General features: G+C 37.6%; 1 protein-coding gene across 2 annotated transcripts; it reads left to right on the top strand.

Annotated features, from left to right (window-relative positions):
• Positions 1-3,890: 3,890 nt before the first annotated feature.
• adgre5b.1 (adhesion G protein-coupled receptor E5b, duplicate 1) lies at positions 3,891-24,026 on the top strand. Of its 2 annotated transcripts, XM_075463803.1 has the most exons (18): positions 3,891-4,394; positions 9,996-10,070; positions 10,590-10,742; positions 10,838-10,972; positions 12,107-12,235; positions 13,168-13,211; positions 13,475-13,585; positions 14,310-14,463; positions 14,594-14,713; positions 14,790-14,983; positions 15,240-15,407; positions 15,850-16,044; positions 17,856-18,073; positions 18,276-18,428; positions 19,255-19,423; positions 19,624-19,716; positions 20,623-20,702; positions 21,649-24,026. In XM_075463803.1, the coding sequence occupies exons 1-17, from the start codon at positions 4,364-4,366 to the stop codon at positions 20,665-20,667; spliced, it is 2,187 nt and encodes a 728-aa protein (XP_075319918.1). In that variant the 5' UTR covers positions 3,891-4,363; the 3' UTR covers positions 20,668-20,702; positions 21,649-24,026. The 2 variants fall into 2 exon arrangements, with proteins under 2 accessions (XP_075319918.1, XP_075319919.1); XM_075463804.1 differs by lacking the exon at positions 20,623-20,702.
• Positions 24,027-24,887: the final 861 nt, after the last annotated feature.

The following is a 24,887-nucleotide window of genomic DNA, read 5'->3' as shown; positions in this document are numbered from 1 at the left end:
ATTTTTCAACTTTTTCATACATTAGATATAAAACATACTGGCTTGATCAGTCAGTCAACAGTAGGTTTTCAGAAGATAAGCTGTATCATCACACAAAACTTTATGACACAAGTCCTTCTAGAGTAAGAGTTTTAGTATCGCCACAAAAATTCATTCTCATTCATTTTTTAATCTTTTGAATTCTGTAGAAAATCATGACAGACGATAGTTTAGACTGTGCTGTTATTAGTTTAATAACAGATCACTGGATCATATGTCATATGTATTTGTCTGTCCCTTAATGTGCTTGCACACATGTAAAAGGGGCTTGAATTTGTTGCTGTTTCATAAACTTTAGAGATTTTGAAGTATTGTTATGTTTTGTTAAATGTTGTGTTTGAGTGTTTAATCTTGAGGAACGTGCATTTTAAGCCAATGTTCTGATTCCTGTTTCGTTGTGTTTGGTTAGGGCTGCATGGTGGTGCGATGGTTAGCACCGTCACCTCACAGCCAGAAGATTCTTTTTTCAAATCCATGCTGGGACCTTTCTGTGTAAAGTTTGTATGTTCTCCCTGTGTATGCGTGGGTTTTCACCAGGTACTCCACCTTCTTCCCACTGTCTAAAAACATGCATGTTAATTGACCCTGGGAGTGAGTGTGAGCGTGGTTGTTTGTGTCTATGTGGCCCTATGATGGACTGGCGATCTGTCCAGGGTATATCATGCCTCTCGCCCAGTGACAGCTGGGATAGGCTCCGGCCCCCATGTGACCCTGAATTGAATTAAGCAGGTACAGAAAATGGATGGATGTGGTTTTGTGAGATCTGTTCTGTTGTGCTCCTCTTTCATTGTAGCGTTAAAAGAAATTGTATTGTATCTTTCTTTTTGTGTTGGGTTAGGGTAACCCTGAATTATTGTTGTGTTAAATTAAATTATGATTTTTCTTTTGGTGTTCTTAGAAATACTACTGAGTTTCCTGTTTTGCTTTGGTCTGTTTTTTTAGGTCACACCACATTTCAGAGCAACATGTAGTGGTGCTGCGGGACGTTGTCGGCACATGAATACATTTAGGTTAGCTCAATGGTCAGCAGTTTTTTATTCACATTCATACTGTTCAATTTTGGGATGGCGGTGAGACAATTCCTGCTATTTTGATCAAATGACAGTTTGTCACACACTCTAACACAAATAACAACTAGAAAATACCCTGAAAGCCAACCACACATCTTCCTCAAAACTGTCTAAACTGCCACTTGAATGAATAACATTCTTCCTCTGACAGATCACATTTTTCCCACACTGCTTTTAGATGACTGATGGTCACAACGGACAGACGTCAACAAAATGCATGTGGGATTAACACACACTGGCAGACAACACAAGTGCATGCACACACACACAACACACATAAGCTTGTGCAGCTTTTATTTTGGGTCATAACTTCAACTTTCATTGTGCACAGCCTAGCTATAACATTAACGGAATATCAATAAGCCTCGCCCTTACCCTGACCCCAAAAATGACGTTCTGCCTCCTGTGGACCAGACATTGGCCCTTAAAAGGACTACTGTTCCCCACACAGTCAGGAGTTATACCAGACAAGGTCCCAGTAGAGTAAGAAAAACAAAAACACTCACACTGTCTAGATCTTTCCCTGTGGAATCATAGAAAGTCAGTCAAAGCGCATTTGCAGAAAACGTTTCAGGTGGTTTTCCCAACCTGACAACCATTTCAGCAAACAAATTGACCAGTTTGTGTCAATGCAGTCCACCTCCACACACATACACATGCAAACACATGCAATGTGTCTGCTTTCATTTAGCCTTTTGTTTACTGAAGATGCTGAAGACACATAAACTCGTCCTCTTCCTGCCTTCATGTGTGAATGATTTGTGTGTCTCCATGTGTCTGTTCATTTGTCTCAGTATGTCTGGCCCTCTGTCTGAGTTAATATGATGATAAACGATGTCAGAGAGTCAATATGTTGCTTTAGAGAGCCAAGTCACAGAGAGATGACGTGAGACCAAAGGAAAGGAAACAAGGTCACAATTCTCTCAGAGCTGAAAGTACACAAGCAGCTTGCTGTAGGTTGTGTGCCAACACAGCATGCAACAATAAAAAATAACTTCAAACCTACACCTGTCACACACTTAAGAATATTAATTTTGTGTTTTTGTACACAGTACAATAACCAGTTTGTTTCCATGCATGGAAGTATAAAATGGAATCTGCTGCTTATAACAATGTCATGATCTTGGCCAACTCCCCATGCTCACTTTCAGCTAATTATTATATTTTCCTACACATATTTCTAAAGATCTTTGTGCTTTTTCTTACACTTGTGCATCTTACAGCCGCCTTTCCTTCCTCTTTTATGAAATTAGAAGTTCCAGCAGATACCCATCAATAACCCACGTCAATCCTCTGCTGAGCAGAAGTATGGTTACCTGGCTTGAAATTCATCCACATTCTGAGTTGTACAATTAGCAATAATCCAAATGTACAGATTATGGAGTGTAATGGCTTCTTTTGAGCCTTTTAGAAAGCAAAAATGCAAAACCTACAGTTCAAGGAAGTGGTTAAACAGGCACAAAGCTGGTGGTCAGATCTCTAATCTGTTACAGAAATCAGCAAAAATAACATTGTTCCGCTTCAGTCTGATGTCAGTTTGGCCTTCAGTTTGTCTTGTCACTAACTGGTTACCAAATACCAGTATGTCTGGAAAAATTTCAGGTAATTCAAAGGAAAGAAAGTTGTGTTGTAGATGCCATTTTGGACCCAAAAAATGTAACTCTATTACAAAAATCCAATCATGCCACAGCTATCTATGCTAACCTCTTGTTACGTTACACCAGCACTGTTCCACTCCTCTTGATTTGCAAACTCAAAATGTTAAACTATGTTAAAACTTTAAAATAACGAAAAAAAAATTAAATGAACATTTAGCCATAAAAAGACAATTACCTGATCACAAAGTACATTTTGGCAAGAAATATTGTACTATGAAGAAGTGTAATCACTGGGCTAAACTTTATGGTTGGATTTACACATAAACCATAAAAAGTAAGTAAATATGTCTACGGAGCTCATGTCTTATCAGATGCAGTGCATTAAGGTGAAAGGCTGGGCCTTGTGTAAACTATTATGTAACACAAATGTGAGAACAAAGTAACTGTAATGTGTGAACAAGATGACAAAACATGCAGACAAACGTACAGAGTGTCATAGCAAACAAGCTGATTCAATACTTAGACCTTTACTATTAAATCCTGCTGTAATACATGCAGAATGTGGTATGGCATTGTCTTGCTGAAATAAACAAGGCTTACAGTATATGCTGCACCAAAAAATCTGCATTTATAACTTTGCACTGAAAGTGAAAAGTTTAAAATTTTTTGACTGACCATAAGTTTCAAGATCTGATACACTGTTTTTGCTCTGTTTTCTATTTCCGTGCCTCCATTTTATTGAGTCATTACTTAATAACTTTTATACCCTGCTGTTTTCTCTGGAACCACACTGCTGTGATCTTGAAGAGGTCATCCTGTACATCCGTCTCCAGTCTGTTTTCTTGCTGTCTGGGGGGTTGAGAAAATGCAGAGGGTTTTCCACTGAAGGTTTGAATGTTGCAGAGGGAAAGGAGGGAAAGGGGGAGGAGTTGCAAAAAGGGAGTACGGGGAGAATTGGAGCGGATATAGGATTACTTACTGGCAAAACTCAAGTAAAGCAGCAGCTGCTTGGACTGAGTGTTAGTCATCGCCCTCTCTTCAGTTACTCCCCCCCCCCCTTTTTTTTTTTTCGGTCTCCCATGAGAGTGTTGTGAATAGCTCCTGAAATAGAGGCCACTGGAGCATAGAGGGAAATGTGAAAGATGGCGTAGACAGAGCGGGGGTTTGTGTCTGTAAGCAACGTGATACGGTGCCAGTGTGAGAAACATGCTCACTATGAAAGATTTGTTGTGAAAGAAAAGAGCAAGAAAGAGCGGCTTGAGTGACAAAAGCCCACAAAGAATAGTGAAAGGGAGGAGAGACAGACACAGAGCAGAAAGGGGTGGAGAATCTTAGGGAGAGCAAGGCGTGCTCACAGTTAGAGTCTGAATCAGAGAGAGGAAGAAAGCTGGTGAAGGTTCACTGTTCTTTTTCCTGCCTTCTACCTAAATATCCTCTTCTAAAAGGTCACATCTTTTTTAAGGATCACTTTTTGTTATTCTTCTATAATATTCTGTGGATTTCTGTGGACTTTGGATTACAAATACACCAAAAAATTTGCTTTTCTTCAACCTTTGTGAGAGGATCTAATTTAAAAAAAAAATTCAAGTACAATTAATCAGTAGTTCTTATCTTTATGAATATATCTTCTCTGTGGGACTACTGTTGGCCATCAATATGCGGTGTGGGAATACACTGCTTATACTTGGTAAGTCTATCAATGAGAGCACAGTGTATGTGTTACTTAGTGGGTGTGTGAAGGCAAGAAAAAGAAAGAAAAGGAAGCAAAAAGTATGGGGAAATTTAGAAATGCTCCAGCACTTCAGTTGATGTACTTCTTCATTTTGTCGAACACATGAATATTCTTTTTAGAGGGAAACTGTGGAAGCAATTTCGAATTATAGTAATCATAGTGGAATATCAGACACTTTTTAAAATTCTTCAACACTGTGAATTACAATAATATGAATTTAAAAGTAGAAAGGGCAACTTTTAAAAGTGTTTACACCAACTCACACGTGTAACCCCACTATTGTTCATTCTGCCACACTACTGCCCAACAGCTGTGTTTTCTGTAGTAGTTATAGATGGTGGACTGATCTTAAAGAGTCAATGGAAACAAGTTTCCTGTGACGGGATTGCAAATATTTGTTTATGTTGCTTTGTGTCTGCTTGATGTGTGAATTGACAAATGCTTGCTGACCGTTTGGTAATGACAACTTCATGTCATGACATACAGCATATGTCCATGTTGCATTTACAGCATATCACACTGCATGCTGTAACGCAGTAATTAAACCACGGATGCAGGTTTACAGTATGACTTTAATGACTTGCGATATAGCTTGTGTTATTTTCTCCTTGTGTGTGTATGTGTGTCTGGTGACTCCTATTTCTGTGGAAACTACTCTGTGTTTGGGTTTATCTGCGGACAGATTTTGTCAACGCTCTAAAATCTTTCATAGGATTTCACTGTAACTCAGTCAGTGCTTCAAAGTAGGTATCTTTATCCGAGTAAATTTTGAACCACATGTCCCAATTTTCACATCTTCAGTGCTTTTGGATTCCTCAGATAAAGATGAGTTCAAAGTCCCAATGACTCAGTCTCAGTTATTGGATTTTTGGCTATATTGGATTTTCACAGGCACCACCAGCATCAGATGATCTTTACAATAAGCCTTACAAAAGTGGTCAGAATTGGCCGTCACAGCCAATTGAAACCAGCACCAAAACTGCCAAACAGGAAAAGAGATCTTATCTCAGCATTCTGCATATCTTATCAAACCGCAAGTATTACTTATTAGGATTATTCAGTGTTTTACCTCTAGATGAGACTGCGTGCGATAAGAAAACTTTTTTTCTTTTGTGATGGTTGTTGACAAGTTAGCGTAAGTGTTGTTGAAGAGGTTGTGTTCACATATTTCTGTGAAAGGTTAGTCTGGTCATACTGAGGGAGGGAGAGGGCATTAGGTGGAAGTCTACTATCTCTCAGTGTCCTTCTAGATTAGAAATGATACTGCAAAATGTTACAAATAGTTGAGAACTATTAAATAGTGTCACTTGAGTGTCTCTGATAAAACAAAATTACAGGCACAAATTATGTTATTTTCTCCCAATCACAAATATAAATTAAATTATATCTGTTAATTGTATAATTGCTAGATACCATTTTATGATTTATCAAACTAGTCTAGAGTGATTGTTCTTATGCCATAGCAAAACTGAAATGTGTGTTTTACACTGTAGTTGCACATAGATGACAGATATAAGGCAGCATGGAAAAGGTGAAAACACTGTGCCAAAGAAGATTCCTCCCTTCCACTGATAAAAACATATTGACAATTTTTTGACAATTATTCGAATAAAGTTAAATAGATCAATTGCAACAAGATTCAACTCAAACAAGACAAGAACACATGGATAGAAGAACAAAAAAAACCCTTCTCATCAAGATGCAATGAAAAAAAAAAATCAAATTTTTTGAAAATCTTTACGTATCAAATCTTCATATTTCTTGAATGAAGATAGTCTTTTCACACTGGAGTGATGGGAGTAGGTTGACTAGCGGCATGGTCTTCTACGTTTGACTAGAATTGATTAGAGTCTGACTAAATGGAAAATGCATGTCCATTGAGTGCCGTGTGGACATGAATAGCTTGAGAAAATGTGAAAGGGTTTTGCAAATCATGAGTTAAATGAACAATTTTACACTCTAAATATATATTGCTGACATCCTAATATCCAATTAGAACGTATTTTAACTGAGCATTAAGTTATAAGTACCAGAAGAATAAACTATAGACCATCTACTGAAGCGATGACAACAGCTGAGATGTCCCTCAGCATGTTGACTCTCTGACCTCTGAGCACTCAGTATTGAACGTTGCATTGATACCTGAATACTGGTGGGTACCCATGATAATTATAAAATTTGTGCTTTATTTTGATCTAAAACTGCCCACCTGGAAAGTTTCGAGCCTGCCTCGTTCACGTTTATGACGCTACATGTTGATAAAATCTGTCTGGATATCTTCAGACAGACACAACACCCACGAATGTAGTCAAAGTCAACTTTATGGTGAATGCTGCTTCAGCACCACAGTATGTAGAGATGACAAACACACACACACGCTGGCAAGATGAAAGCAGTCCCAGTCATATCAAAACTTTCTCATAAGAACAGAACTATTCTTTTGAGTATGACCTTTTCTAAGGTTAGTAGTCTCAAAAATTCCCTACATTTCTTAATGACTCTTTAACAAGCTGCTGAACTGCATGCATTAGTGGGCTTGATGTTTCTAGGCAAATGAAACAAGCTCCTGTGTTTGCACAAGGATAACAGTTCACTGAGAGAGAGGATTTATCTGGAATCAGCACTGACATAATGCAACAAGAAGAGAGACAGAGAGAAAATGCAACACACAGCTTACAAAGAAATGTGATGCAGAAGCGACACACAGCGAAGGCAGTGTATTCTCCTTTATGGTGAATGAAGCCTATGAACTGAGTGCAAAGTTACTCGCTGGATATATTCAGGCCTTGTTTCCATCCACAGATATTTCATCATATAATTAGACACAGTCACACTGTTTCTCACACTCACTGCCACTGTCAAACCCTGTCTGGTTTGCCTAAGGCGTTAATGTGGGACTCCAGCCTCATCACAAAAACAACAGAAGGCTCATTGTGATCGAAGTAAGAAAACACAGCGGACGGCTCTGGGAATGTTAAAGACCACGTGGACAGGGCGCTGTTTTCTACGATTTCACTAACTCCTTAGTCATAGGAATGTAACTGACAAGTTTCTGTTTTGATGCCAGGCTCATTTCTTGCATGCTGAGGGTGTCATGGCTGGAGCAGGGGGAAATGCGCAAAATCGTCACTATTTATTGTGTTCACAGGCTTAGCTGAGTGTGTAAACATGCCATCAATGACTTACAAGCAAGATTTGTACATGTCTGGACTGCAAGAGAAGGGCATAAATCAGAGTGGGTGACAAGTGAAATGGGTGTAAGTGGAAACTATCCAAGTCGGACAGAACCGCATAAGATTTTGAAAGACAATGTACCATTAAGGTTGGTGGTTATGTGGAAAAAATGCAGTAAAAACGCGTGAGCATGAAATGAGGATTTACTGTACATTTTGGCAGATTTTGCCCTCATTTGAAAATGTAGTTACAGCTTCAGAGTGTCAGAAAGCACCAAAATGATTTTGATAAAATGCTCACTCATAGTTTGAAAGATACTGATCAGTGTAGAGGTGTGTCTAAAAAGCCACTTGTCCTTAACCTGACCTATAAAAGCTGTCACATAAACAACTTGTTACATGCTGACTGAGTGAGTCTCCAAAGCATCATTTTTGAACATGCACTTTCAAGAGTTACATTAGTAACAGTTCTGTCGTGGTAACGTGGAAAATGTGGGTAAAGCTTCATGCAATTCAATGTATTTCATTGTTCATCTCAACAACTAAAGTGGACGTTTTCCTAACCATAACCAAGTACTTTCAATGCCTAACAAAAATGGTACACTAAAGTAGTAGAATAAAATCAGTAGAAAATAACGACTGCTATTTATTCATTTTCCATGCCTGTTCACGGTTGCAGGGGGGTTGAAGCTTATCCCAGCTTCCATCTAGTGAAAGGCAGGGAACATCCTGGATTAAAATTAAAAAAAAAAAGACAGGGAAAAACAGCAGCGGACTCAAACACAGGTCACATGGGTCTATCCCCCTTTTCCTCTCTAAACTCTTAATGTGGTTAGTTGTTCATAATCCATTATAATAGAATGATGTTTTCCTGTCACTGTTTACAACTGGAGCAGACAGTTCATCATTTCATGCCAGATGTTTACAGGAAAAATGAAGCTGTAGAATAGTTGAAAACTGACACAAGAAGCTTCTCAACCAAGCTGTGTTAGACAAGATGGGAAAGAGCATGGGTTGAAATGGGAGCAGTTGTATATACTAAAGTAAAATTGTAAACTGCTTGACATTTGGAATGCTCGTACACAAGTACTTAGAAGAACTAAAGAAAAAAAGATGAATGTAGTCATAGGCTCTTCCCATGAGTATGTACGTTTTTCTAGAAATCATCACCACTCAAATATTTCCCTTAAATCAGTAGTCAGTTGATAAGCTTAAAAGGATGAGATTAAGTCTCGGTTTGGGCACATTTTCAGTTACAAACTGTGAGTGGGTGTGAGTTAAAGTAGGTGTGAGCTGATATCTTCAAGGGTTCAGATAGACGCTTTTATACCTAGTGGTAAACTTTGTAAATACTTAAAGACTGTGAAGAAGAAAATAAATCACAATCCCATTCCTGACACACAGACTCAAGTTTGTGTTTTCAAAAATGAATAATTTTGAGTCCAGTATGTAACATTCAGGTTGATCTATCGGACAAAATTTAATTGAATATTTGGAGATATGTTTTCTTTGGTATGGAATCCAAGAAAGGCCATTCGGTTTGTTTATTTGAAGACTTAAAGTAATTCATTATTACAGACAGGACCAGTTTGAGCGACAGGTGAGTTGTCCAGTGGATGTACATAGTTTCCTTGGGTCCTTGCACAGATCCACACTTTGCATGAGAGTTAAAAAAAAAGGCAGCGTATGAACCAATGGCTGATATCACCGTGGCTGTGTTCATCTTTTATGCACAGTCTACTGTTTCCTTGCTAATCTTTAACTCCAGAGAACCAGCATTTTTATACAAGGATGTAGGGTCTCATTAAAAAGACCCAGGGTCTCCATATGAGGGCATATTTTTCTCTCAAAAACTACTTCGTCTTCAAAATCAAAGTCTTGGGTTTTTCTATTAATTTGGTTGTACACATCCCAAATAGCCATGGGAAATAAAAATGCATACAAAATGAAATATCAGATCTGAAGAGGATGTAGGAGAACTCTCATTTGGCATGCAAATATGAACAGGTCCATAAAACTAATACAGTCCAACACTACAATCCTGCACTCCTTTCTGAACATATGATGTATATACTGTTCAGCTCTAGAGGTTTTTAGGGATATTTTAGGTGTAACTTAATTAGTGCAACAAAACCACAAACTGCAGCTTCAAAATCATTGTGTCGTTGAAGAACATCCCTTAAAACATTTTCAAATACATATAATTTTGTTTTATAGGTACAATAAATAGGAGGATTGTGGCTTTACACTATATTAATTTAGAGTAATCGTTCCAGTTGTTTACAACCACTTTACTGAATTTCAAGAACAGGTTCTTTTTTTGTTAGATTTTTTTTATAATTGTGAGCTTTAAGTAAACCGATCTATCTCTCTTTCTCCACAGGTTTTGCAAGTGTGATGTGGAAATCTGTCTTCGGGTGTAGCGAAGGGCTTGAAAATAATGGTTCACACTGTATAGGTAAATCTTCAATGATCTATTGTTTTATGTATCCCTCAACAGCAAACCTACAAAAACCAGAAAGTGTAGCATCTACCTCAGTGTTTTATCGACTCTGGTCCTTGCGGGCCAGATGTTTTCTCTATTTCCCTGCTACAACACCCTTGATCCAAATGAAATGGCTTTCTGCTCAGGCCTGTTAATGACCCATTAGTTTGAGCCATGTCTGTTGAAGCAAGGGAACATCTAAAACATGCAGGGCAGTGGCCCCTGAGCACCAGGAAAACTGGAGCAGACACTCTGGTTTCTGTGCACCAATGCTCAAATCAAGAGTGTTGCCATCATGTAAAGTACTGATTAGTGGAGTTTATCTTATAATTTTTTGCATTTGAATCAAAACCAGTTACAGTGAATGAACAATTAAAAGCAATTTAAATATCCACAGAAATACTCAGAACAGTTCCCCAATGTGGATCTTAAGTCACACATTAAATATTGACTTGAATTGCATATTGATTCATTTTTTTCTTTAAACAACAGATGTGAATGAGTGTGAAAATCCCAGTGTCGTATGTGGGGACCACACAAAATGCTTCAACACATGGGGCAGCTTCACCTGTCAGTGCCTCCATGGGTACAGGCATACACAAGGGAAGCCTAATTTCACAGCGTTCGACAATGGACAGTGCAGTGGTAAGTGTTTGTGTTTGAGTGTGTGAATGTGCGAGGACATTGACAAAGACTCCAGAGTCCCTCCTAACTTTGCCTTTTACTTTTTGGTTTGTCAGATATCAATGAGTGCACAGATGATAAAGAAATATGTGGTCCTTTTGCGACATGCCAAAATATAATTGGGAGCTACAATTGTACTTGCAAGTTTGGGTACGTCAAGATTAACAGCAGCAATGCTGGACACTGTACAGGTGAGTGTTAATAAATTCATTTTTTAATACAATTTTTTCGTGTTTAAGTCTTTTTTTTCAGTTCAAGCTATGAGGTACTATTTCTGGGAAAGTTAATTGGCTTGGCTTTAGTTGGCTTTTGTCATTTTTTGTGATTGTGCAAAACTGAAATGCACTGAAAGACAAAGAGAAGCATACACAAACAGGTTGCAGTCAGGAAGTGAAAATAAAAGTTTACTTAAATATCTCCTCTTCACCTGATGAAGATCCGGTACCTTCTGCCACATACTGTCTGTACTCAGTTTTAACAGATTCTTCATATTCATAACCATAAACATTCATAACCTGGACAAACGTAGAGCCTAAGACGTACCCAGACATCACGTCATACGGTTTATTCAACCAAGATCTTTGTGATAAATGCTGAAACGTGGCGTAACAATAACACAAGCAGGGAATATTTATGAAAATATTCAAGCGCTGTAATCTCTGTCAAAGAGACGAAACACTCAAAAAAGCTGCTGGTATTCCAGACTACACCAAATAAGGCTTCAGGAAGAAAACCCCAGAGGGCTGTGCAATTTATTGCTAATTATTTTAGAGAAGGGAGGAAGAGAAAAAATTTAGTGATTATTAAAGAACTAGATTTACCCAGTGCATAATGGGGAAGAAAAGGAATACATTTGGTCAATATACAGAGAAAATTTACATTTTTAACATCAGAATAAATCATATAGATTGAGTTTACCTGATTAACTTTTCCTCAAATAAAATCTACCTGATCTGAGGGGATTTTCTTTATGTTTTACCACAATTACATCACTGCATACTCTGACTTCATCTCCAAAGTCATCTCCTTCCTCCAGCTTGTTCTAATTGCAGCTTTTAACTGTCTTTAAATGGAAAGACAACATCTCACAACATACTAGAAGCATTCAGAGCTGATTTTTTTTTTTTAGATCATTTTGCCACCATATAGGACTCACACATACTCAAACTACTGTGTAGCTCATGAAATAACAGACACACATTTACCAATATAAGTTTGACTGATAGCTTCTTGGATCATAGTTTTATCCACCTGCCTTATCAAAGTTGTTGGTCTTCAAGAATGTCAGTCATCAACTGTGCCTTTGCTCCTGTGTCCTTACACAGACATAGATGAATGCGAACACGAACACATCTGTGGACAGGAAGGCAATTGCATGAATACTAATGGGAGTTATTGGTGCAAGTGTCGAAAAGGATACACCAATTATGGCAATGAAAGGACCCTGTGTTCAGGTAAGTGTACACCTTTACTTATCATATAGAATGTGCGCTTCATTGCTTTTCTGTCTTTGCATCTTAACACCCCTGTTGCTTGCCCTTCTGAAAATGATAGACAGCCCTCCTCATTTGCATAATAAAGCAGAGAGACATACAGGAAAGAAAAAGAAAAATACTGAAATTAAACATGAAAAGAAACGGGATTAGACAAATAATTAGTGAGGAAATGTGAAGGGAATATGATAGAGAAATAAGATATCTATAAATGAAAGAGATTGACAATATTAGTGTTAGAAAATACATAAAATATGGAAAATAGATAAGTTTTGATAAATGAATAAATAAATAAAGGGGGAATGTGAAGAAAATATGGATAGAAACTTAGGGATAAAGAATGAATATATAGATAAATGAATGAGACCAATAGAATACATTGAAAATGAAGTGGCAAGGTAAATAATTGGGGGAATTCACAGAAAGATACATGAACATGTTAGTGATTATGATGATGATTATGATATACTATATATATATATATACTACTATATATAGTAGTATATATATATATGATTATGAATTGTAATACTTAATTGTTAGATCTATCTGAAATTAGTTTTGCATCACAGCAGCTGCGTTTGAAAAATCACAGACACAGACAGACAAAAAGTACAGTTGGAAATTAAAACAGAAATCTCGATCTATTTCAAATTCTAATATTGCGTAAATAAATATTTTTTTAGTCTTTGCTGTGTATGCTCTGCGCTACCTTTCCTCTAGTTTCTGTGCTGACTAATCTAATTCTAGGGACTTGTGGTGTCTCACATGATAATGCTCATAACCCTTTCTTCACAGCTTTGTTTCAATGACTCTCTCACCCTTCTTTGTTTCAAATGAATGTTGCAGTCGAGTGTGAGGATAATGTAAATATTTGGCTCTGTTTCATCTAGAGCTCAACTGTGAAAGATTCAGTGCTGACAGTAGGCCTGCACAGGTGAGTTTGAACCCAATATTGTCAGCATAATTCAAATACTGGAGCAGTCACAATTACAGACTGATTAATTAGCGCACATAGAGAATATAAAGGGTGGGGCTAATGTTAATCAAAATATTCAAGGTCCAATTTCCTGTAAGAACATTTCTGCTGGTTTTCTGAAATTCACTTCCCAGAGCAATGGCCCATTCAAGTCTAGTATGCATGAACTTTAGTCTATAGGAAGTAGCATAGTCTCCTTATTTTCTCTGTCTGTTTCCCAGTCACTCGGAGGTCTGGCAGACATATTGTCCATGATGAAAAACAGCTGCTTGGCTCTGTCCAACTCCAGCACTTCTGGTGAAGGAAAGGCTGAAGGAGAGGCTCTGTTAGAGGTCAGGAAAAGATACAAAGCACACACACTCTGACACCACATGCAAATAATCTGTCACCTCAACCAAAAGTTTCCACTATAAAGTATTGATTTATATATGTATATATTTTTATTTCTTCTGGTGAAAGGGGAATCTATGTGACAGATAATTCCCAAATACTAAAGTTAATAGGGAATTTTATGCTTGTCAGCTTGATTTTGGGGTAAAACACAGATTTTGGGTTATATTAGTCTGAGAACAGAGTATGTCTATATTTGATAAACATGCTAAATTTCAGATGAAACCATCTGTGGTCTTCAAAAGTTTATTATTGAGCAGGGAAATACATGTTAGCTGAATACATTTATTACTTTTTGAGTAGTAGATTTTCAAAGTTTCTCAAAAGAAATTAACTTGCATGTTTTAACATGATCCATTTTTGAGTATGTATCTGAGAAAAAAACAGATCCAATCTGTCAAAATAAGCAGAGTCCTCCAGATTACAAATTTTTGCCAATTTTTAAAAATCTAACCCTGGAATAAATGCTGGAACTGGATGAATATTACCCGTTGGTCTCTAGTACTTATGATTTCTTCATCACAGACGAATCCGTGCGTACAAAAACAAAAAACTAAAGCAAAAATGAAAACAACTGAAGAGAGATCATTTTAAATAATTGGTATTAAAGGGAAATATCATGCATAGAATTCACAGCCCTCCTCCTGTGTTCTGCATCTCAAATAGAAACTTCTCACAGCGACAGATTCGATTCTGTCCCCTGGACCTCTGGACAACAGTGAAGGTGTGAGCGGGCTGCTCAGTACTGTGGAGAACTCTATTTTACTGATTGGTCCTCAGCTCAAAGGCAACAGAACCAAGATAGAGTCCGCAGAGACAGGTAACAAGTTTGAATCTATAAGCTCAGCTCTGATTGCTACATCTGAAAAAGGTTACAAGCTTTTTCTTGCCTTCCTGATGATGGTGAACTTTTAAGGAACTAAGATTATTGCGCACGTTTGCTTAAAAAGATGCACAGATTGCTGTTCAAAGAGGAAAAACCCGACCAACTGGACCAATCTATTTGACAAATGAAAATGCTGGTCTCAGCACTGACTGGAAAACAGCAGCTGGGACGGGAACATACCCAGGTAAACTCTTCTTCTGTTTTGATAAGTAAGTAACACTTTACATTTGGCATATTCTTACTTCCAGTGTCTTTTACAGGTTTTGCTCTGGCTGCATTGTTGAGCTACAAGAATCTTGAGGGATCTGTGAACAGATCTTTTGAGGAGCTCAAAGAAGATGAAAACGATGACGTGTCCTTTCAGATCTTCTCCAAAGTTGTATCTGTTGTGGTTTCCAACCCATCCACTCAGAACCTGAGCCACAATGTCACCATCACCCTCAGACATCTACAGGTAGCCCCACCTGCGATAACTCAGGTCACATACTTTGAATAGTGTGCTTCTTATTTTGAGCATTAAAATCAAAAGACATCCAAATAAAACATGAAGATGACAACATAGCCCTCACAGACCTACAATACAAAGGAATCTCCTGGTTCTAATTGCAGCTTATAAGACTTTTTGCTGGGAAAGTTTTAAACTGTCCTTAAGATTACATAAAGCTCTAATGAAAGCATAAAGTCTGTTTTGGTTTTGATTTGTGTATTAGGAAATAAAGGAGTCCCCAGAGCTGAGCTACATCTGTGCATACTGGAAAGAGAAAGGAGCCTGGTCCACAGATGGTTGCCATCAGCAGCACTCTAATACCACACACACTGTGTGTACATGCAAGCATCTCAGCAGCTTTGCTGTGCTCATGGCCCTTTACCCCATGGAGGTAAGTAACATATGCACAAAGCTAAACAGAAACCTAATTAAAAGGTCCAGTTAACTGGGGCATTTAGTCTTAAAACATGACAGTTGAAGCTTCAGCAAAAATGTCTTTGTTCTATTTTGGCCCTGAGGAAGATCAAAGATCTGCTTCACATCACATCACTTACAGAGCTTTTGCAGACCTTTAAAGCTTTTAGGCTGATATTTTATGCTTCACAGCCTGTAATGATATGTCTGGAATGGTTCTCACTAACACTATTTACTTTTGAAGTAGAAAGCTATTTCTAAAAAAACTAATTCCCGTGATGAAAATATTTTATACTCTCTGCCAGTCAGCGATTTGTTGATGATCGTAGCATGTAACATTACAATCAATAGATATTTTCAAAACCCCTTGGTTTTTATGAGAGAAACGTCATTGGGACCTGACATGTCTTCTCTTACAGCCCGACTTTGGACTGCTGGTGGTGACCAAGATTGGACTGGTTATCTCCCTTCTTTGTCTAATACTGAGCATTCTGACATTTAAGTTCTGCCGCTCTATACAAGGGACCCGCAACACCATCCACCTGCACCTCTGCATCTGCCTCTTCCTGGCTGACTTAATCTTCCTGGTTGGAATTTCTCAAACCACACCTGAGGTATGTTAAGCAAAAACAAATTGTGACTCAAGTGGATCACTTGACTGATCTCTCATTAGAATGTGGCTTTATGAGTAAGACAGGTGAACCTGTGCTACTCATTGTGATGTTACATCCCCTAATTGCTAAGAATGCTACAGAAAAAAAGGGTGAACTTGTATGTAATTTTTAGACATTTGTTTTGTAACTGATGGCACATTCAGAGTAAAATAGCATATGAACTCACCACAAAGACCACGCTGACTTCTCATCTAGGATGTAAAGTGTATGCCTCGGCAAGGGGACATAATTTTGCAGTGCAGAAGATAAGCAGTCTATAAATATGGCAAATATGTGTACTTATAGGCATGTTGAAAGGGGAAACCGGAACTAAATAAGACAAAAATAGTATTAACTAAACAATGTTTGTATAAAGTCAGGTCATTGTTAGCTCAGACGTTAGTTTCCAGCACATTTCAAGCTTGAGTGGGCTTGTTTCAGTGTGTTTGTACAACAAAAAAAACCTCAATCTAAACTAACACATGAGATGTGCCATCAAACAGTTATGCTTTTATTAAGCTTTACACATAAAAAGCAACACATTTAACATCTCAGAAACAGACCAGCTGCAGCTCTTCAGTGGTGAAAAGTTTTTGTTATGTCTATTTTAGCTTTTTATTATTTATGCTTTTTTTTCCACTCAGGGAGGGCTGCAGTTTGCCTGGTTGTGATGTCACTCTGCTTACATATCTATTCATTGTAGTCAATTTTATGTTACAATCAAAATGGGCATGGAAACTTCAGTATTTCACTTAATTCTTTCACATGTTTTACACATTGAAACATCATGTTGTGGGTTCGCTCAAGAGCATACTATTTCTGTTATCTGTGGCCCTTAAAGTTTGCCTGCTGCTTTGATAGTTACAACTTGGAATTTGTACTGCTAGATGTCAATAGTTGTTACACATTTGATGTTTAACATGTTAATGTTAATACAAGATTTTCTACTCATAATACAAAGTCAGAGTCTTCTTCACATCAACATCAGAAGATTTCTGCAGGATTACAAGCGCGTTAGCAAATCCTAAAATCATGCTTGTGACAGGTTGTGGTCCAATAACCCCTCTGGGTTTCCTGAGCATCCTGAAACACAGCATCGTATTGTCTCTCAAAAACTACCTCCCATTCAAAGCTAAGCCAATGCTTATCAGGTTCTGCACATCTCAGATGGTCAGGAGGAGTAAAAAGAAAAAAAATCGTACACAATTCAAGCTTGTTTCTTCAGAGGTTAGGCAAAAAAACAAATCATAAAAGAAAAGTTAGTTCATACTTGGTGCGTTGTACGTTAGTTTGGCAAAAAGCCTGAAATTAACTGAAACTGTCAAAATCTCTGTGACCTAAAAACAGTGGTAAATGTTTAGGGAAGTTGGGCGTTCCTGTATGATGCCACTTACTGCAGTTCTGACATTGCAAAACAGGGTTTTGTTTTTTTCTTTAATTCAGTGAAGTAAAATCAGTTCCATTTTGACTTTCCATACAATTGAATGGATTCTCAAAACTTACAATTTCTGACAACAGTAACTGATTCCAAATATTATACCTTTACATGTAAAGGTATTCTTACTTTTAGTCAAGCAAAATGATCCGTCTGCTACTTCCACCAGTGGTTTATATTTGTACTATAGTGTTATGGAGATTAGAATAATCAATAAGATCTACTTTTGTGAGTAGCTCCAACTCAAAGTACTGCCTTCATCAGCTTGCTGAGGTGACAGAGCGCTCCTCCATCCTCCCTGAGCTCTTTAATCTCCACATTTACTTTGATATTACAGGGTGGCTGCAAGTTCGTGGCAGCGATGCTCCATTTCTTCTTCCTGGGCGTGTTCACCTGGATGCTGTTAGAAGGGGTGCAGCTGTACCGCATGGTTGTCCTGGTCTTCAATGCTACCATTCGGCCCCTCTACCTGTATGTCACCGGTTATGGAGCACCTCTTGTTATCGTCATTATTTCTGCCATCATCAGACCAAATGGATACGGCACTGACCGCCAGTAAGTGTGTGAAGAAAGGGAAAATTACATGAAAATGGCTTCTTTTTTTGTTGTGTGGAAGAGTGTAAAAAAAGTGTATCTTTGTGTAAGCGTGTCTACATTCTTATTGTGTCATAGTAATGATGTCAGTGGATTACACAAACATCAATCTCTGATGTAAACATTTAGTTGTAAACGTATGTTTCCTCCCTCCCAAACGTAGCTGCTGGCTGTCATCTGGCCTCATCTGGAGCTTCTTCGGCCCTGTGTGCGTCATTATCATCCTCAATGTCTTTTTCTTCATCATCACCGTCTGGAAACTGGCCCAGAAGTTCACCAGCCTCAACCCAGACCTTTCCAAGCTGCACAAAATTAAGTCAGTCAGCATGTTCATGAATGTGTGCATGTGTAATAATGTGGGCTTACTGTTGTAATCTGTTAAGTAACACCTTCTCCACTACGCAAACCAGTAAAAAAAAAAAAAAAGATTTATATTTAGTGCAACAGTTTGGTGATGGGGAAATGCTTTCATGGAAAGAATTCTCTGGAAAAATATGATGGGGATGTTTTTTCAAAACTGGCTCTGGTCTCTAATGAGCAACTATTGAAGGACGTTTCTCCCCAATTCTGTCCACTCATTTTTCTATTCAATGATCGACACTAGATAAATATGAACAGCTGCAAAATACATCTGAGTTAAAAAGTATCCATCCTGGGATGCACTGGCTCATCAATCAGCGAAATGTGGAAAGTAAACTTCTCATTCAAAAGGCAAAAAAGCGTGAAATTTCTTCAGTTGAAGAAAAACTCATTAAGCAGTAAACCGTACCCACAAGGTTTCTGTGGGTATAAAAGGCCTGCATTTTAGTAAGTTAAGTTAAGTTGTTGAATCTCTCAGAAACCGCTTCCTGATTCAGAGAAAGTGAATTCAAAAACCTCAAACAATTCTGCAAAAGGTTCAAGCAGTGCATGCGTTTAATGCTGGTGATGTTATAAAATAGCATGACCTCTTTATTCTAATCTTATATTTTTATTGTTTGCCTTTAGCTTGTTAGCTACCACTAGCTTATAGCAGAAGGTAAAGTCTATTCTTTGACTGTTGTGAGATTTTCTTCTTCTGCATGCAACCATCTGAGACCTCCATGTGTAATCTCATACAGTAATGCTTTTCCCCATGTCCCATCCGGCTTTTTCCCCTGCAGAGCTTTCACAGTGACTGCCATAGCCCAGATGTGTGTGCTGGGTCTGATGTGGGTGTTTGGAGCCTTCCTGTTTCAACAGGGCTTAACTCCAGTGGAATATATTTTCACGATTCTCAACAGCCTGCAGGGTGCTCTGGTCTTCATCATGCACTGCCTGCTGTCTAAACAGGTAGGACATGGTGGCAATGTGAAGCTTGGTGTGGACATTTGGCAAGTTTAACATTAATGCAAAACGTCAATTATTTCATTTAGAATATTTTCAAAAAGGAGAGAGAAAGTAATAACAAATAAGATAGGTTGCATAAGTATGATTGGTTCGGCGAAGCATAAAATCTGATTATTTGGCTGATGTTCTGCTGCCCTCTGCAGGTGAGAGAGGAGTACATTAATATCCTCTGCACACCACAGATGAAGAAACGCTCAGACTTCAGCAGCACCAATCCCTCCAGCAGTCAGTCACAAGTAAGTATAGATTTTCTGTCTTTGTTACAAGCACACATGTGGAAAGTAAGTGAATTTACTTATCCAAGCCCTTTGGTACACTTATTTAACATCGTAGTTAACGATACTTACATGATATATGTATGTACCAGATACAATAAGATCAGATAATATATTATAATCATTAGAAGTCAGTTAACCTGAAATTTCCCCCCAGTACTGTGGAGAAGGAAGCATCATTTTCCAAATTAAAATGAGACAAAGGAAACGTACTTCATGGCAAGTAAAAGAACATATATTAGAACATATATCAAAGGGTCATGAGCTGATCAATGGGAGAGGAAAGAGAAAAAAACTCCAAAGCCTTACACCTCCAACCTTCATATTTCCCTTTGAAAAATGGTAGAGTTTAGTTTTGGGGAACATCTCATGTGGAAATGGTGGGAAAGCCCAAAGTGGCCACACATTAAGAGAGAACTGACACCACAGCTTGGAGACTAAAACTGCAGTCTCATAAAAACTGAGCAAATGCCACTTGTCTACAAAGTTTTGAAATCTTTTTTTTTCGTGTTGTTAATCATTACTAATGTAAAACATTAAAAAAAATCCACTTTATTTGTCTGATTCATTGCTTCATTATTGCAACTGTGGTACCTCTCCTGATTTACTACCCAGCTCCTTCATTTAGAGCCACACCCTCAGTCTCTCCCACCATAAAGCCGAAAGCTGTTTTGCTTTATTTTTAACGGCTCTCCAGCTGAATATTGGTATTGGCCAGTGCTGCCAGGTTTAAAGCGCCATTAATTATTTCTTTCAGTCACAAACAACTTCATAAATGATAATGCTGCTATGGAAAAATTGAAAACTGACAGTGCACAGCCAGACGGAAATATCCACAAATCTATTGTAATCTAATTTATTCTCCAGCTGCAGAGAGCCATGCTGGTGATTAATGAGGAGACGTTGGAGTGATTGTGAGAACAAAACAGTGAATGGAGGAACAATAGGTAATTTTCAGTATTTGCACTTAGTTTTGCTCTAAAGTAAAAGTGACCACATCTTAACACAAGGATGTGCAGGAAGGTGCCACTTATTCAGATTTATCATCATGCCTCTGTGTGTGATATAGATTGCATGCCAGCATATGTGCTGAATATCAGACATTTTTGACACTTTGAGACTGTTTGCTTAGAAACATTTCACTGCCTAACCATATCCTACATTTTCATCTTGTTTATGGTTCAGCATACGTAATACGAATGAGCATACGAAAAACAAGCTGAAATAAAAAACAGCTTATGCATTAAGGACACATTCCAAATGAAAAGGTGTCTTTGTGCAGTGCAGTGAAGTCTTTAATTTCATTGTAAGCTGTAATGATGACAAGGCAGCAGAATATATTTTTTCCTATTGAACAGTCTGCCCTATAACAGCCACAAAATGAACACACCTCACCTCGCTGTTTTTGTACAGAAATCGTTCTCAGTGTGATAACAGTGTGATAATTGCTTTCAGTAATGTCAGACCAATATTAGATCTTCTGATCAGTTATAGCTGACCACTGTATGTAAACTTTCCAAATTAAGAGCTGTCGTTACTTTTGAAATGAGTCACAGTTTAACCACAGCTTCACGTTTCTTTAGTTCACTCTGGTACTTCAACAAATAGAAATCTAAAAATGTTTGATACATTGTGAAATCTGTTCAAAGCGTTTAATAGATTTAATAAGTCCACTTTAATACAAGTTTACAACAAGCACAGTAAATAATTGTATTGTGATGAAATTTGCATGGGGAAATGTGAAAATGACTGGTGGATCTTTTTGAGAAAGTGTCACGATAACCCTGCTAGGGACTATGTAGGTGTGGTGATTCAGGGCTTTTATTTACTGGTTTTGCTACTTTTGCTTAAATGATGAATATGTTTCTCATGATGTGGTTTGTCTCCCTTTAGGGTTCTCGGAGTGGGCAACACACAGGAGAATCCCAAATATGAAGAGTCCCATCTATTTCCCTCCCTCAAAGACAGACTATCAGACTTTTAAAAGCCTGTTTGGCCTGAAGGCTGGATTCTCTTCAAATGAAATTTAAGTAATTTATTTTGTCACCCACATGTTAGTTTAAACATGTTAGCTTCTCGTGTATCGGTAAATCTGTGATTTTTCAACTTGCTATTTTGCACCCAGACAACGGTGGCCAAATGAACCTCTTGGTTTTCTGCATAATTTATCAATGAGGAAAGAGCATAGATGGACTCATAAAAGGTGCATGTTGTTTTGTAGAAAATTTAAGCCAATGGTGTCATGACTTAAATTTGCATTCTATCTAATGGCCAACAGAGGGCGACTCCTGTTCTTGCAGAAAGTCATTTTGTATAGAAATCTATGGAAAAATTATTATTTTCTTCTCAACTGATTTGTAGCCTCAGTAACCATTTGTAAATGAGTTTAAAGTCTTAATTGCTAGCTTCAGTTGAATTAAGAATGATGCCCAATATAGATCAAATTCCTGAATAATGCATCAGACGGGGTATGCATTATATAGTGCAACAGTGTGACTCATTGGGAGTGTGTGGTTTCCAAGTCTCTCTGTTAGATCGCTGATTACTCTGTGCTTGAATATTTTGGAATGGGAAAGTTTTACCTCTAAAGCTAAAGAAAGTTAAACTTTCTTCTAACTTTGTGGTATTGAGAACCTGCAAGACGGCATCATTTGTCTTTGAATAGTAACACACGAGAGAGGTTGCAATAAAAAGAATGAAGTTATTCCATGTAGTTAAACCTTAGGCTTTTCTCATCTTCATTAAGTTAATGGGACCAAATTTTGTTTTTTCGTTATTTACAACTGAAAAACCATAAACCTAAATCCAGTACAGTTGTTTTTCTGCCAGTAAGGTGTATTACAGGTCATAAAGTTGAAAATGTATCTCAATATTTGGATGATTTTCAGGGAGTTTCTATAGAACTCCCTGTAATTCAAGATAAATAAAAAATTATCAAAATGATTTAGATAATTCAGGTTGCAAGAACAAGCCATGTGTTGGAAGTGTTTATTCAGGAGTTCTTTGAGTGAAAAGCTACATGATTAGCTCATCAGTTCTTCTACAACATATCACAATCATGATGTAAGCTGTATTCCCTTCAGATTGGTGATATATTTATTTCAAAGAGCAGACAATAGCTGTCTACATGCATATGAGCACGAGCAAATAGTTTGCACTGTGTTTTCTATTAATGTCAGATTTAAAAATAAGGGTGGGTATGCTTTTTGCTTATGGAAACGTTTGAAAATAGTATTTGTTTACATGTACTGTACTTTACAGCATGTTGTAATAGGTAAGAAACAAGTGAGTGATGATGAAAATTACCTATGAAGTGCCTCTGAGTTTCTTCAAGTTTCCACGTGGGCTCCTGCTGTTCCTTTGATTTCAAACAAAATGAGTGATTTTTTCTAATCACTTGTGGCTTACTTTAAAGGATCCGTCTATTCGTTATTTTCTGACTCATGTTTGTTTATTATTCCTGAAATCGTAAACCAAACAAACAAAATGGGGACAAAATGACTGTTTAAGCAATCACCAAAAGCAGACCCACCCTTCTGATAAGCCTGCAGCTTCCTGCTATCAAACTGTGTTTTTCGAATAAATATCTATTTTGGTACTGTGTTTTTAGCTACATCAGAGCTGTTTGCCTGTGCCTCTACACAGTGTTAGTTACTGTAAGGTAGGAGTTGCATTTCCTGAAATGAGCTTTTATCAGTAAGGGGATCTGTCCAAACCTGAGTTCCTGACCATCTGAGTTTTTTTTTATTGCACTTTTCCGTTGTAAAGATGATGATCAGCACATTCACTCACACAGTGTAATAATCAAAAACACTTGAGAGGCAGCCTCACCACCTGAGTGGTTTACCTTTTTTTTACATTTCTAGATTTACAGAAGTTGTTAAAACCTGTCAAACATGTGTTATGGGGTTGCCAAGCAGTTTTTATTTAGTATTATTATCATTATCATTTTTTTGTTTAGATTTAAATTCCAGATTAAGGCCAACCATAAGTTGGTTTTAACAGGTAAACTGTTCTTTGGTTCATAAATGGGACTGACGTTATTTTTTTATTTTACGATCATCAAAACCTCTTATTCATTTATTGCAAAATCTGTTTTATGTGAAAAAGCAAAATGCATTTTGCTGCTTTTTGTGAATGTAAGAATCCTTGTTGTTAGAATATACTATAGTTATATTTACTTATTTTTTTACTTTGTCTTGTTGTATACTATTTGGTACTGTTTTCTTCAAAGAATATTTGCCACAGATTTTATTAAAGCTTCTACTTCATCTGAAAAATTGTCTCTATGGATGCGTTTATTGAGATAAATGAATATATACATTCGAGATCTTTATGTGGAGAGGTATTTCTCATCTAACAGTCTGTATCCATCAGCTTAAGTTTATAAAAGGTCTCAACCACTAACTTTTTGCATTAGATATCAGTGATTAAAGACTCTTAAACGTTCTGTGGAACGCAGCTTAGATTGCATAACTTTTGAATAACACACACAAATAATTTTTTTTGTTGTTGGTTTTTTTCAACCCTGTCCTGCCCAGCATCACGGCAAGCAGAATTATGGTCTGAATCCTGTGCCAAAAACATTTGCTTTGCCAAGGGAAGCTTTATGGATATAAAACTGCACTTAATGCTTCATCCCTAAACATTTATTTATTTATTCTTGTTGAAATGATTAATTAATTCTCAACCTGACAGGGGAAACAAAGAAAAGAGAAAAGGTTAAGAGAAAGGAGACAAAGATACAAAGGAAGAAAACACCACCAACCAGCTGCTACATCTGTAGAGAATTGATTGAAAACTCTCCATGACCTCTGTCAGAAAAGCAGGGGAAGAACCATCAGGAGCACCTGCAGGAAGACAATATGAGAAAAACACAAACAGCAACAACAATACCAGCAGCAAGAGTAGAAAAACATAGCTGTAGATACTGATGATTTGAACCATAGGACGACAGAGCGACTGTAGAATAAGCATGTGCGTAAGTTGATGAGTGTGTGTGCACAAAAACTATTTGGCACAGGTCTTACATGAACTGTTTTTGAATAGTGGATGTATAGGACTACCACCGCATCTCCCCTCAGGAATCAGAAGCGGGCAATGAGGGCCCCAAGACCCAGGCAACCAGCAGC

Source organism: Odontesthes bonariensis, chromosome 4 (assembly GCF_027942865.1).
Source record: "Odontesthes bonariensis isolate fOdoBon6 chromosome 4, fOdoBon6.hap1, whole genome shotgun sequence".
Lineage (NCBI taxonomy): Eukaryota > Metazoa > Chordata > Actinopteri > Atheriniformes > Atherinopsidae > Odontesthes > Odontesthes bonariensis.
The sequence above is the reverse complement of the archived record's forward strand: the minus strand, read 5'-3'. Positions and strand labels throughout refer to the sequence as shown.

Excerpts from the sequence above, each read along its gene's own strand:
- adgre5b.1 (XM_075463803.1), top strand. The coding sequence starts at position 4,364 with ATGCGGTGTGGGAATACACTGCTTATACTTG. Across the intron at positions 10,973-12,106 it reads CAATGCTGGACACTGTACAG|ACATAGATGAATGCGAACAC; the intron begins GTGAGTGTTAAT and ends GTCCTTACACAG. Across the intron at positions 16,045-17,855 it reads TTTCTCAAACCACACCTGAG|GGTGGCTGCAAGTTCGTGGC; the intron begins GTATGTTAAGCA and ends TTGATATTACAG.